General features: G+C 42.7%; 1 protein-coding gene across 1 annotated transcript in view; it reads right to left on the bottom strand.

Moving 5' to 3' along the window:
* Positions 1–9499, bottom strand: part of LOC139375318 (connector enhancer of kinase suppressor of ras 3-like) — a 74513-nt gene extending 65014 nt beyond the window's left edge. Inside the window, exons 1-2 of the mRNA XM_071116982.1 lie at positions 9430–9499; positions 9277–9351 (exon numbers count right to left, since the gene is read on the bottom strand). Of these exons, the coding sequence (XP_070973083.1) occupies positions 9277–9337 (61 nt within the window). The 5' untranslated portion in view covers positions 9338–9351; positions 9430–9499. The remainder of the gene's footprint in view (positions 1–9276; positions 9352–9429) is intronic.
* Between the last annotated feature and the right edge of the window lie 2959 nt (positions 9500–12458).

Genomic DNA, 12458 nt, shown 5'->3' with positions numbered 1-12458 from the left:
TCTGACCTCCCCATAATCGGGCAGGCCTGCCTCCTGCTTGGCCCAGGCACACACACTATTTGTTTTTACCCACGATGTGCATTCTCTCAGCTAAACCAGGCTTTAGCAGTAACCCTGCTCTTTGTGCCGGTCCCAAACACTCACAATGACTGCCAGCGCAGCCCTCAACCACGGCTGGGCCCGGTAAACAAACAACGGGAGCGTAGCCATGATAACAGGTCTGGTGGGGAGTTGGAGACTTGAGATGGGGGGGGGAAAGAGAACGGACATTCCGTTTAGAAAGATTTACAGCCTACACGCATCCAGGTCAGGGAAGGAGACAAGGGTCAAAGAGATTGAGTAACTTTACTCTGTCATCCCTCCCACTGAAGACTATTAAGCCGTCAGCACACACAGGACATACATACACACACAACAAGCAATAAGCTGAGAACCAACACACCACAATGGTTGTACTGCTTTCATTGATATTTCACAGCTACCCAAATGTTCTCTTCCTCAGATTACATGCTGTACATTACAGCTGAATAGAAACAACTACGCAATAGGAATCCCCCGCAGCTAGCACTCAGATCCTGTGGAACAGAGAGAACGAGTTGAAAAGAGAGCGGGGCGTTGAGATGAGTCGATCCTGTCCTCCGTGTGGGAGAGACTGAAGGTGAGTCATCTTCAGTGGGATGTCATCTGTGAGCGACAGCGTGACCAGCCAGTGTGACACCCACAGGGCACGACGCAGACAGCTATCCCACTGCAAGGCAGTGACGCACCACAGACTCCTACTCTGCCATGTTAATGACCTACCTGTCTCGCTCTACCTCTTTGACACACACAAAATAATGTGTTTCTGGATCTCTTATGATATGTTAGTGACACAAAGAAATATACTCTCACAAATCATGAATGATTGAGTAGTTCCTTGTGACGGCAGGACAGACACACAGCAATCCTTTTTCACCACAAAACACACCCTGTTAATTTCCTGTTCCGTGTCACCCAATACTGTCGTGAATAAGAGTGACTGACCAAGTTACTGTCATTTTAAACCACAGAAATTCTGTCAACATAAAATGTACTGTTGACTGGAAATTGTTCTAAAATTACAAACAGAGGTGAAAAGAGTCCTAGCTATAGGATTGTGTTGGACCACTGAAAATGGCACTATTTTCCTTGAGATGGGAGATACCAGTAGTTTGAGCAGTAATACATTATATGCGATACTACAAAGGCAGACATTACATGGGTTAATGTCAACCAACCTGAGGAATGCAATCTCTAGGTTACTGCCTGTGCTTGGTAGAATGTAGACGTGCCTATATGGCCTTAAAGCAGTAATCAGCCATTTAAAAAATAACAATGCATTCTCCCCACCCGTTTCAGTAAAAAGCAGAGCTGGGTCTGGAGAAATGTAAATCACTTTCAAATTCATAGACGGAGCTATTTCTTATTTTATTTACCTTTATTTAACTAGGCAAGTCCGTTATGAACAAATTCTTATTTTCAATGACGGCCTGGGTTAACTGCCTGTTCTGGGGCAGAACGACAGATTTGTACCTTGTCAGCTCGGGGGTTTGAACATGCAACCTTCCGGTTACTAGTCCAATGCTCTAACCACTAGGCTACCCTGCCACCCCTATGGATGCAATGACTGACCATCCATGATATCAAAATGACAGTTAACCATGTTGAGGCTTTAGTGTTTATTTACATTTCCTTTGTTTACAAACATTGGAGTGAAACCAGCTTATATTTTAGGTTCTGATGGTCTGACAGTTTGACTTCAATGGATGAAGCAAACGCAGACTGCCCCTTTAACATGCTGTTAAACATTACATACAACCGTGGTGAAAGAATGACTGTTTACGCCTATTTCAGAACTACAAAATACTTCTCAATTATACAACGTGTTCATTTTGTTTTAGCATGAGAGCACCTAAGATAAATGAGCTAACACCAACAGGTTACGGCAGAATGAGAAGACTGGCATGTGTTTAGGAAGTGTGTTCTTAACCGAGAGAGGCTGAACAGTCATTCTAGCTCAGGCATTTAAATCCTTTTAAAAAATGAAACTGGTGGCATAAGTGCATAAAAGGACATCATGCTTGTTTTCACTGCTGATTCACAGAGGCAGTAGTTCGGTCCAGTAGCAGAACACATTCCTGTCATATCAAGTGGCTGTTAGAGCATAGTTCACTCCATAGTGCTTTAATAGTACCAACACCACCACGGTAGTGAGCATTGAGGCCTTACAGGCCTGCCCGCACTGTACGTCGGATTCCTAACACCAGCTACACCATAAAGGCTCAAAATGTCTGACGGAACTTTGTCGGAGCCTACGACAGTACGTAGTGGTACTTCAAAATCGGCAGACCTAGTCACGAGGAACGAGCAAAGACCACGACAATTGTTTGCAACTTAAGAGTTCGCCCACAACGTGGAAATTGTCTGCCGCAGCAAAATCATGCCTATACAAAACATGTCGTTAACATAGACTTTCTACGTTAAGGTCAAAATAAATACCAACCATTCCGATTACAACAGTCCAGGAAGTTGAGGTACACCATCTCTCACAGCTCTCTGCATGGGCAGTTAGCCACTATGGCTGCAGTGACCCATCTATGACCAGAGCAGTGCCACCTAAGGTTGAGATTATTCCCACAATGTTAAGCTCTGTGTGTTTCAGAGGCCAATGCTCTTAGGGCAGACTGGGGCCAAACCTCTAGAAGCACCACTAAGCTCAGATGATCTGGGAGATTTGCAATTCACATTGGGATTTGAATGAAAAGCTAACTGCCCTGCCCAGTTTGACAGAGGCACAAGGAAGGTGACCCCCTCTAACCTTCCAAAGCATTATAAAATGAGCGTCAACCAATTCTGGTTTACAGTTTGGAACCTTTTATGAGCCTCTCAGACAATATAGTCTTCATTGTGTACGTTCTAATTAAAATCTTTGGCCTAACCACCAACCCAATACTGTTGCACACAACAAACTGGACAATGGAGAAATATAATCTATTGGTGACTGATTGAGAAGTCCCCATATTGCAAGCTCTTCCACATCACATAGGCTTGTCAGAAACAGGACAGGCAGGGCGAAACCACTGCGATCACTTTCAGGTTCCTGTCCCTCAGGGAGAATCCTCTTACACAGCTTCCCTGAAGTCTAAAGCCTTTTAAAAAGGGAAGTTACACATATCTCTAGATCAACAAATTACAATAGGTCCACCCTAAAAAGGAGAATGAGAGGATTACTGGACATTCGTTTCTGCCAAAATTACAGTTATCTTAACGATTTCCATGGAATAACCTGCCTCATTCTTTACTTCCTTCTTTGAACATGGACCCTGGTGTGTGGAGGGGGGGCAGTCCTGTGGTACTTAGCCCAGTTTAGTTAAAATGAACACATGCTTCTCTACTGGCTGTATACATAGTCAATGCAGGTTATTACAGGGGATTAATAAAGCCTAGGTCATTGTGAGGACTTTTTTTTAATGCAGCCATGCTGGTACAGAAGAGCGAGAGAGAGGCATTATCGTGTGTGGTCGAGAGAGGCGTTATCGTGTGTGGTCGAGAGAGGCGTTATCGTGTGTGGTCGAGAGAGGCGTTATCGTGTGTGGTCGAGAGAGGCGTTATCGTGTGTGGTCGAGAGAGGCGTTGTCGTGTGTGGTCGAGAGAGGCGTTGTCGTGTGTGGTAGGGAGAGGCGTTGTCGTGTGTGGTAGGGAGAGGCGTTGTCGTGTGTGGTAGGGAGAGGCGTTGTCGTGTGTGGTAGGGAGAGGCGTTGTCGTGTGTGGTAGAGAGGGGAGTTGTCGTGTGTGGTAGAGAGGGGCGTTATCGTGTGTGGTAGAGAGGGGCGTTATCGTGTGTGGTAGAGAGGGGCGTTATCGTGTGTGGTAGAGAGGGGCGTTATCGTGTGTGGTAGAGAGGGGCGTTGTCGTGTGTGGAAGAGAGGGGCGTTGTCGTGTGTGGTAGAGAGGGGCGTTATCGTGTGTGGTAGAGAGGGGCGTTATCGTGTGTGGTAGAGAGGGGCGTTATCGTGTGTGGTAGAGAGGGGCGTTATCATGTGTGGTAGAGAGAGGCATTATCATGTGTAGTAGAGAGAGGCACATGCCTCAATAAGCTCTCTGTTCTGAGTCTGTTCACACCGCCACCCTGTAATTGCCTGATAAGGATCATGAAGATCAATGCCAACACCTCACTATCACCTCACAAGATAAGGCCTCGGACATCCTCCAGAGGCAAAGTCACTGGGCAATGGGCACTTCACACTAAAGTATACACACAACACCAATTTGGCATGTCAGTGCTATTCTAAAAAATGACACCCTCCTCCTCTGGCTGGTACAGTCCTGATTTTTGACACTTCCATCCTGTGACCACATTGGGACAGATGTAGGCCACTAGATCATCTGCTCTCTAATCGTGGTCCATTGCTTAAGAACAAACCTGTCGCTACATTTCTCACACCAAATTACAACAGTCTGCTTGCAAGAGTCCTTGATTGGAGTATTCTATTGTCAAACACTGAAAACGTCAGACATACTGTAACACTATACTGCTGATGTCTTTCTTAAACTAAAGTCAGTAAAACTCACATTACTATGAACGCCTCTTCTTACTCACCAACTTGAACAGTAGTTGTGATTGCATATTTGGAATGCCTGAGCAAACCTGGTAGACTCTGCTGTGAGTAGGAGGATAATAAAGTGAGTTTGTAAGTGTGAAACTACTCAGCTGAGATTTGGACTAAACATTCTCTGAACAGCACTAACTCTCCTCAGTCTGGGCATTAGGAGCAGCAGGTAGACTAGTGGTTAAGAGCATTGGGCTAGTAACCCAAATGTCGCTGGTTAGAATCCCAGAGCAGACTAGGTGAAAAATCTGTCGATGTGCCCTTGAGCAAGGCACTTAACCGCTCCTGTAAGTCCCTTTGGATAAGAGTTTCTGCTAAATTTCTTAAATGTAATGTGAATGGATTCAAGATTATATTTGGGAAATGACTAGTCTGCCATCAACTTCAACACCCAGTGTGGTCCTGCTAGTGTTATTGGGTACAATTGCTAAAGAAAATATAAAAATAGATTAAACATTTATTAAAGTGAATTTCACAATATTAGTGCATAGTAGGATAGTCTGCTTGAAGACCTGGCGAGAGATGCTGCAGGACATCAAGTCAAAAACAATGTTAAATTGAGAGATTTAACTGACCTTTCACTCAATATACACAGCTCAAAAAATAAAGGGAACACTAAAATAACACATCCTAGATCTGAATGAATGAAATATTCTTATTAAATAATTCTCTTTAAACATAGTTGAATGTGCTGACAACAAAATCACACAAAAATTATCAATGGAAATCTAATTTATCAACCCATGGAGGTCTGGATTTGGAGTCACACTCAAAACTAAAGTGGAAAACGACACTACAGGCAGATTCAACTTTGATGTAATGTCCTTAAAACAAGTCAAAATGAGGCTCAGTAGTGTGTGTGGCATCCACGTGCCTGTATGACCTCCCTACAACGCCTGGGCATGCTCCTGATGAGGTTGCCGATGGTCTCCTGATGGATCTCCTCCCATACCTGGACGAAAGCTTCCGCCAACTCCTGGACAGTCTGTTGGTCGATGGAGCGAGACATGTCCCAGATGTGCTCAATTGGATTCAGGTCTGGGGAACGGGCGGGCCAGTCCATAGCATCAATGCCTTCCTCTTGCAGGAACTGCTGACACACTCCAGCCACATGAGGTCTAGCATTGTCTTGCATTAGGAGGAACCCAGGGCCAACCACACCAGCATATGGTCTCACAAGGGGTCTGAGGATCTCATCTCGGTACCTAATGGCAGTGCGGCCCCCCCACACCGTGACTGACCCACCGCCAAACCGGTCGTGCTGGAGGACGTTCTCCACGGCGTCTCCAGACTGTCACGTGTTCAGTGTGAACCTGCTTTCATCTGTGAAGAGCACAGGGCGCTAGTGTTGAATTTGCCAATCTTGGTGTTCTCTGGCAAATGCCAAACGTCCTGCACGGTGTTGGGTTGTACAAGCACAACCCCCACCTGTGGACGTCGGGCCCTCATTACCACCCTCATGGAGTCTGTTTCTGACCGTTTGAGCAGGCACATGCACATTTGTGGCCTGCTGGAGGTCATTTTGCAGGGCTCTGGCAGTGCTCCTCCTGCTCCTCCTTGCACAAAGGCAGAGGTAGCGGTCCTGCTGCTGGGTTGTTGTCCTCCTCCACGTCTCCTGATGTACTGGCCTGTCTTCTGGTAGCGCCTCCATGCTCTGGACACTACGCTGACAGACACAGCAAACCTTCTTGCCACAGCTCGCATTGATGTGTCATCCTGGATGAGCTGCACTTCCTGAGCCACTTGTGTGGGTTGTAGACTCCGTCTCATGCTACCACTAGAGTGAAAGCACCGCCAGCATTCAAAAGTGACCAACACATCAGCCAGGAAGCATAGGAACTGAGAAGTGGTCTGTGGTCACCAACTGCAGAACCACTCCTTTATTGGGGGGTGTCTTGCTAATTGCCCATAATTTCCACCTGTTGTCTATTCCATTTGCACAACAGCATGTGAAATGTTTTGTCAACCAGTGTTGCTTCCTAAGTGGACAGTTTGATTTCGCAGAAGTGTGATTGACTTGGAGTTGCATTGTGTTGTTTAAGTGTTCCCTTTATTTTTTTGAGCAGTGTGTGTGTGTGTGTGTGTGTATATATATATATATATATATATATACACTTAAAAATATGAATGCAACAATTTCAAATATTTTACTGTGTTACAGTTCATATAAGGAAATCAGTCAATTTAAATACATCCATTAGGCCATAATCTATGGCTTTAATATGACTGGGAATACAGATATGCATCTGTATATCACAGATCTATGTATCACAGATACCTTAAAAAGGTAGAGGCGTGGATCAGAAAACTGTTTGCCTCATGCATCTCCGTCGCAGAGAGTTGGTCAGGTTGTTGATTGTGTACTGCGGAATGTTGTCCCACTCCTCTTCAATGGCTGTGTTAAGTTGCTGGATATTAGCAGGAACTGGTTCAAGCTGTCTTACACGTCAATCTAGAATATCCCAAACATGCTCAATGGTTGACATGTCTGGTGAGTATGTAGGCTGGGACATTTTCAGCGTCTAGGAATTGTTTACAAATCCTTGCGACATGGAGCTGTGCATTATCGTGCTGAAAAATTAAGTGATGGCAGTGGATGAATGGCACAACAATGGGCCTCAGGGTCTCGTCACAGTATCTCTGTGCATTCAAATTGCCATCGATAAAATACAATTGTGTTCATTGTCCATAGCTTATGCCTGCCCATACCATAACTGCACCAACATGGGGCATTCTGTTCACAACTTTGACATCAGCAAACCGCTCGCCCACACTATGCCATGCATGTTGTCTGTGGTTGTGAGGCCAGTTGGACATACTGACAAATTCTCTGAAAGGATGGAGGCAGCTTATGGTAGAGAAAATAAATGATCTGACAACAGCTCTGGTGGACATTCCTGAGTCAGCATGCCAATTGCACACTCCCTCAAAATTTGAGACATGTGGCATAGTGTTATGTTATAACTGCAAATTATCCCCAGAACTAGGTGAACCTGAATAATGATCATGCTGTTTAATCAGCTTCTTGATATGCCACACCTGTCAGGTGGACGGATAATCTTGGCAAAGGAAAAATGCTCACTAACAGGGATGCAAACAAATGTGTGCACAAAATTGGAGCGAAATAAGCTTTTTGTGCGTATGTAACATTTCTGGTGGGATCTTTTATTTCAGCTCATGAAACATGGGACCAACACTTTACATGTTGTGTTTATAGTGTTGTTCAATGTAGATTAATGGACCACTACTAATCAGCTTCATAAAATGAAGACAACCAACAACTTTTGACCCAACACACACAAACCATGATCCCTCCGAAGAAAACAACCGTAGGGCGATTAGCACAAGCAGCATTGGTGTTTGCTGAGTTTATACTGCATGTGAAGCACCAATGGCATGTTGTCATTTTAGGCACAGAGGCTGTCTTATGGCAGTCCAGTGAACAGAGCCAGTGGTAAGACCCTCCAATAGAGAACTGCCGAGTCAGATAGCCAGAGTGAAGACTGACGAGTAGGGCCTGTCTACTGAACAAATTGTCCCTCCATCCACTGGGCACACAGGGTAACCCCCCACAATCCCTTTAGCACATCTATCTACACACAGGCACTGAACAGAAACACTAGAAGGCCTACACACCAGGTTTGCGTCATTCAGCAACTACTGAAGAGTAGACGGATGTGGGTGTTCAGTCTAGGGCAATGAAATATGTAGGAACTATCAAATAACTTTACTCTGGAAAATGAAGGCCCTAGGATATATCAAACAACATTTCAGATGCTGTTTCTTTTGACATAAAGATTATTCACAAGAGGCACTTCTATCCTCCTATGATGTTTCATATAGGGGAGTGTTGCTGCGTATCTGTGACTGCCGATACTTCTCATGCCAGTAGTAGCAGAGTCACTTTGCATGCCAATGCTGTGACAAGGTTCAGGTCGTTAAAAGAAAATAGTCCTTAGGTGATGTCATACATTTCCATAACCGGCATTCCAGGTTTGATTCTCACATTAAGAATATGCTGGGTGTACCAATACAGCATTGTGCGAGTTGTGCTGTGTGTTTAACCAAATATTACAGGAAAATAGTTTGTGGTTTCCAGTGTTAGAGATTATTTTATCAGCCATCAGACAAAATTAAGACAATTATGATTCAATTAATTCCGTTTATAATGTTCAGCTCCATTGTGCCTCCAGTAAAACAAACTGTTGTAACACATTGTGCTTGCCAAATAGAGATATAAAAATAACTGCACTGTTTTTGGTTAATACTGTTATTGCAAAAGTTGTCTCCTCAAAGAACAGTGCAAGAGGCACAGCCAGAGGCAATTTGTCTGGAAACGTTGGTCCACCTGTGTCATAATTCTGAGTGTTTGTCAAAGATCACACAGCTGTTACGTGTTAACTTTTTTAATTAAACTCACAAACATTAGAAATATATTATTTCCCTTTGTTCTCTGTGCAACAAGTTGACGACGATAGTTGGCGGCAGCACATAGAGGCAGTTTCTACGAAACATGAGCTTTAACAAAAAGCGCATGCATTGCAGGGGTCCGCGAATGAGGCGGATTGAGTTGTTTCAAGTTTCAGATAGCGGTTAACATGGACAATTATTGTGAATTGGGTGGTGTGTGAAAGTGATCCAAATGTACCTTTCATCCAGTCGACAACTTGCGTTGGTGTCCACTTCGTTATTGGATCCATTGCTTGCATTCCCAGGAAGCTATCTAAAACAACAATTAGAAATCGATACTATAAAACACTGCTTTCGGTTGTCTACGATTGTCAATGTATTATAAAACTACCATTGCTTCTCTGTAGAGCAGCTGTCTTTCTCTATGTGATTCTCTTCACTCTAGCTCGTATTCTCAGTGCACTCAGCGATTGGGAACTCAATCATATCACACATGGTTGGAGGCAGGAGTGAAAACCCCCATAGCTCGTCACTGGGCTTGGGATCAAGTTGCATAGTTTCGCTCAGCTGAAACTACTGAACAGGGCGGAGCAATCAACAACATTGCACCACAAATATGTAGGCTATATCTTACTACATTGACCACCGATAATAAATGTAGCCCTATGGCCGATAATGACTATACTATAATAATACATTATTGCATCCAAAAGTTGAGGGAAAAAAGTACATTCTTGAAGTGCATAGTTCGTTTTTTTCTTTACTGTGTGTTTCTGTCTCTGCAGCTTCATATAGCATTTGTTATGGGTAATTTAGCCTTTTTTAAATATATCATAAATATTATAGACCATGTTTCATCATATCACATAACTTTTCGCAGCCTACACTTCGATCAGAGTCATTCTTATCAGGCATTGTTTCACAGAACGTTAGAACAGCGCAGTTTAGAAACAGTTATTTAACAGACTGATGACAAAGAAAAGGGTGACTTGAAACAGTGCGATTGAGAGCATATCAGCGAACGGAGCAATTTTACAGAAAGAGGAACAGCATAACCTGTTCCTTCTTCAGGCCATATAAAATAACAAATTCAATTTCCCTCTTCCACACTACCATTGGATGCGGCTCACGGCTGCGCTCTGTTGGTGAGCTAACGTTAGCTATTGCTCAGCAGGAAACTATAAACCACTTTTGCATTGTACTACTACAGTGCCTTCAGAAAGTATTCACACCCCTTTACTTTTTCCACATTTTGTTGTGTTAAATCCAGAATTTTAAATGTTGTGTCACTGGCCTACACACAATATCCCATCATGTCATAGTGGAATTATGTTTGTATATTTATTTTTTTTATAAAAAAAAATGAAAAGCTGAAATGTCTTGAGTCAATAAGTAATCAACCCCTTTGTTATGCTAAGCCTTAATAAGTTCAGGAGTAAAAATGTGCTTAACAAGTCACATGATACGTTGCATGGACTCACTCTGTCTGCAATAATAGTGTTTAACATGATTTTTTAATGACTACCTCATCTCTGTACCTCACACATACAATTATATGTAAGGTCCATCAGTCAAGCAGTGAATTTCAAACACAGATTTAACCACAAAGACCAGGGTGGTTTTCCAATGCCTCGCAAGAAGGGCACCTATTGGCTGTGATAGGAGAAAACTGAGGATGGATCAACAACATTGTAGTTACTCCACAATGCTAACCCTATTGACAGAGTGAAAAGAAGGAAACCTGTACAGAATAAAAAATATTCCAAAACATGCATCCTGTTTGCAATAAGGCACTAAAGTAAAACTGCTCAAGAAATAAACGCCTACAACAATTGGATACCACGAAATTGGGGAGAAAAAGGGGGTAAAAATTCAAAAAATAATAATAATAATTAAGAAACGCCATGTCCTGAATACAAAGTGTCTCGTACTACCTGGCACGAGTCTTCATATTTTCAAGCGTAGTGGTGGCTGCATCATGTTATGAGTATGCTTGTCATCAAATCAAATCATCGACAAGGACTAGGGAGTTTTTTGTGATAAAAAATAAAATGAATAGCGCTAAGCACAGGCAAAATCATAGAGGAAAACTTTGTTCAGTCTGTATTCCAACAAACACTGGAAGACAAATGCACCTTTCAGCAGGACAAAAACCTTAAATACAGGGCCAAATATACACTGGAGTTGCTTACCAAGATGACATAAAATGTTCCTCAGTGGCCTAGTTACAGTTTTGTCTTAAATAAGCTTGAAAATCTATGGCAAGACTTGAAAATGCCTGTTTAGCAGTGATCAACAAGCAACTTGACAGAGCTTGAATAATTTTTTAAAGAATAATGTGCAAACATTGAACAATCCAGGTGTGCAAAGCTCTTTGATACTTACCAAGAAAGACTCACAGCTGTAATGTATGCCAAAGGCGATTCTACCTTGTATTGACTCAGGGGTCTGAATACTTATATAAATTAGATATTTCTATATTTAATTTTCAATAAATGTGTTAACATTTCTCAAAACCCATTTTTACTTTGTCATTATGGGGTGTTGTGTGTAGACGGGTGAGAAAAGCTGTAAAACAACAAAATGTGGAATAAGTCAAGGGGTACGAATACCTTCTGAAGGCATAATATGCTTTCCATATTATAACAATGGGGACTTTTTGCCACATAGGAAAGCTACAGCTCTTTCATAATACCAAAGATGTGATTGGTTCTGGAGGTAATACAAAAATGTTAAAGGCAACATGCATACAAAGGCTCATATGGGAAGCAACAGATGATGTGTGAAAGAATAAAGGCACATATACAGTGCATTCGGAAAGTATTCAGACCCTTTGACTTTTACCACAATAAGACCACAGTCTTATTCTAAAATTGATTGAATTTTGTTGTTCCTCAATGTTGTTCCTCATCAATCTACACATTATTGTCATTATTGACAAAGCGAAAAAAACATTTTTTTAGAAATGTTTGCAAATGTATATAAAAAAAAAATACATTTTTTACATAAGTATTCAGACCCAATTTGTTTTTACATGTAACTAGGCAAGTCAGTTAAGAACAAATTCTTATTTACAATGACGGCCTACCCTGGCCAAACCCGGACGATGCTGGGCCAATTGTGAGCCGCCCTATGGGACTCCCAATCATAGCCGGATGTGATACAGCCTGGATTTGAACCAGGGACTGCAGTGCCTTAGACCGCTGCGCCACTCGGGAGCTCAGGTACATACTGTTTCTATTGATCATCCTTGAGATGTTTCAACAACTTGATTGGAGTCCACCTGTGGTAAATTCAATTGATTTGACATGATTTGGAAAGGCACACACCTGTCCATAGGTCCCACAGTTGACAGTGCATGTCAGAGTAAAAACCAAGCCATGAGGTAAAATCAAATCAAATGTATTTATATAGCCCTTC

Source organism: Oncorhynchus clarkii, chromosome 19, assembly GCF_045791955.1.
Source record: "Oncorhynchus clarkii lewisi isolate Uvic-CL-2024 chromosome 19, UVic_Ocla_1.0, whole genome shotgun sequence".
Lineage (NCBI taxonomy): Eukaryota > Metazoa > Chordata > Actinopteri > Salmoniformes > Salmonidae > Oncorhynchus > Oncorhynchus clarkii.
Note: the sequence above shows the minus strand (reverse complement) of the source record. Positions and strands in the feature narration are given on the sequence as shown.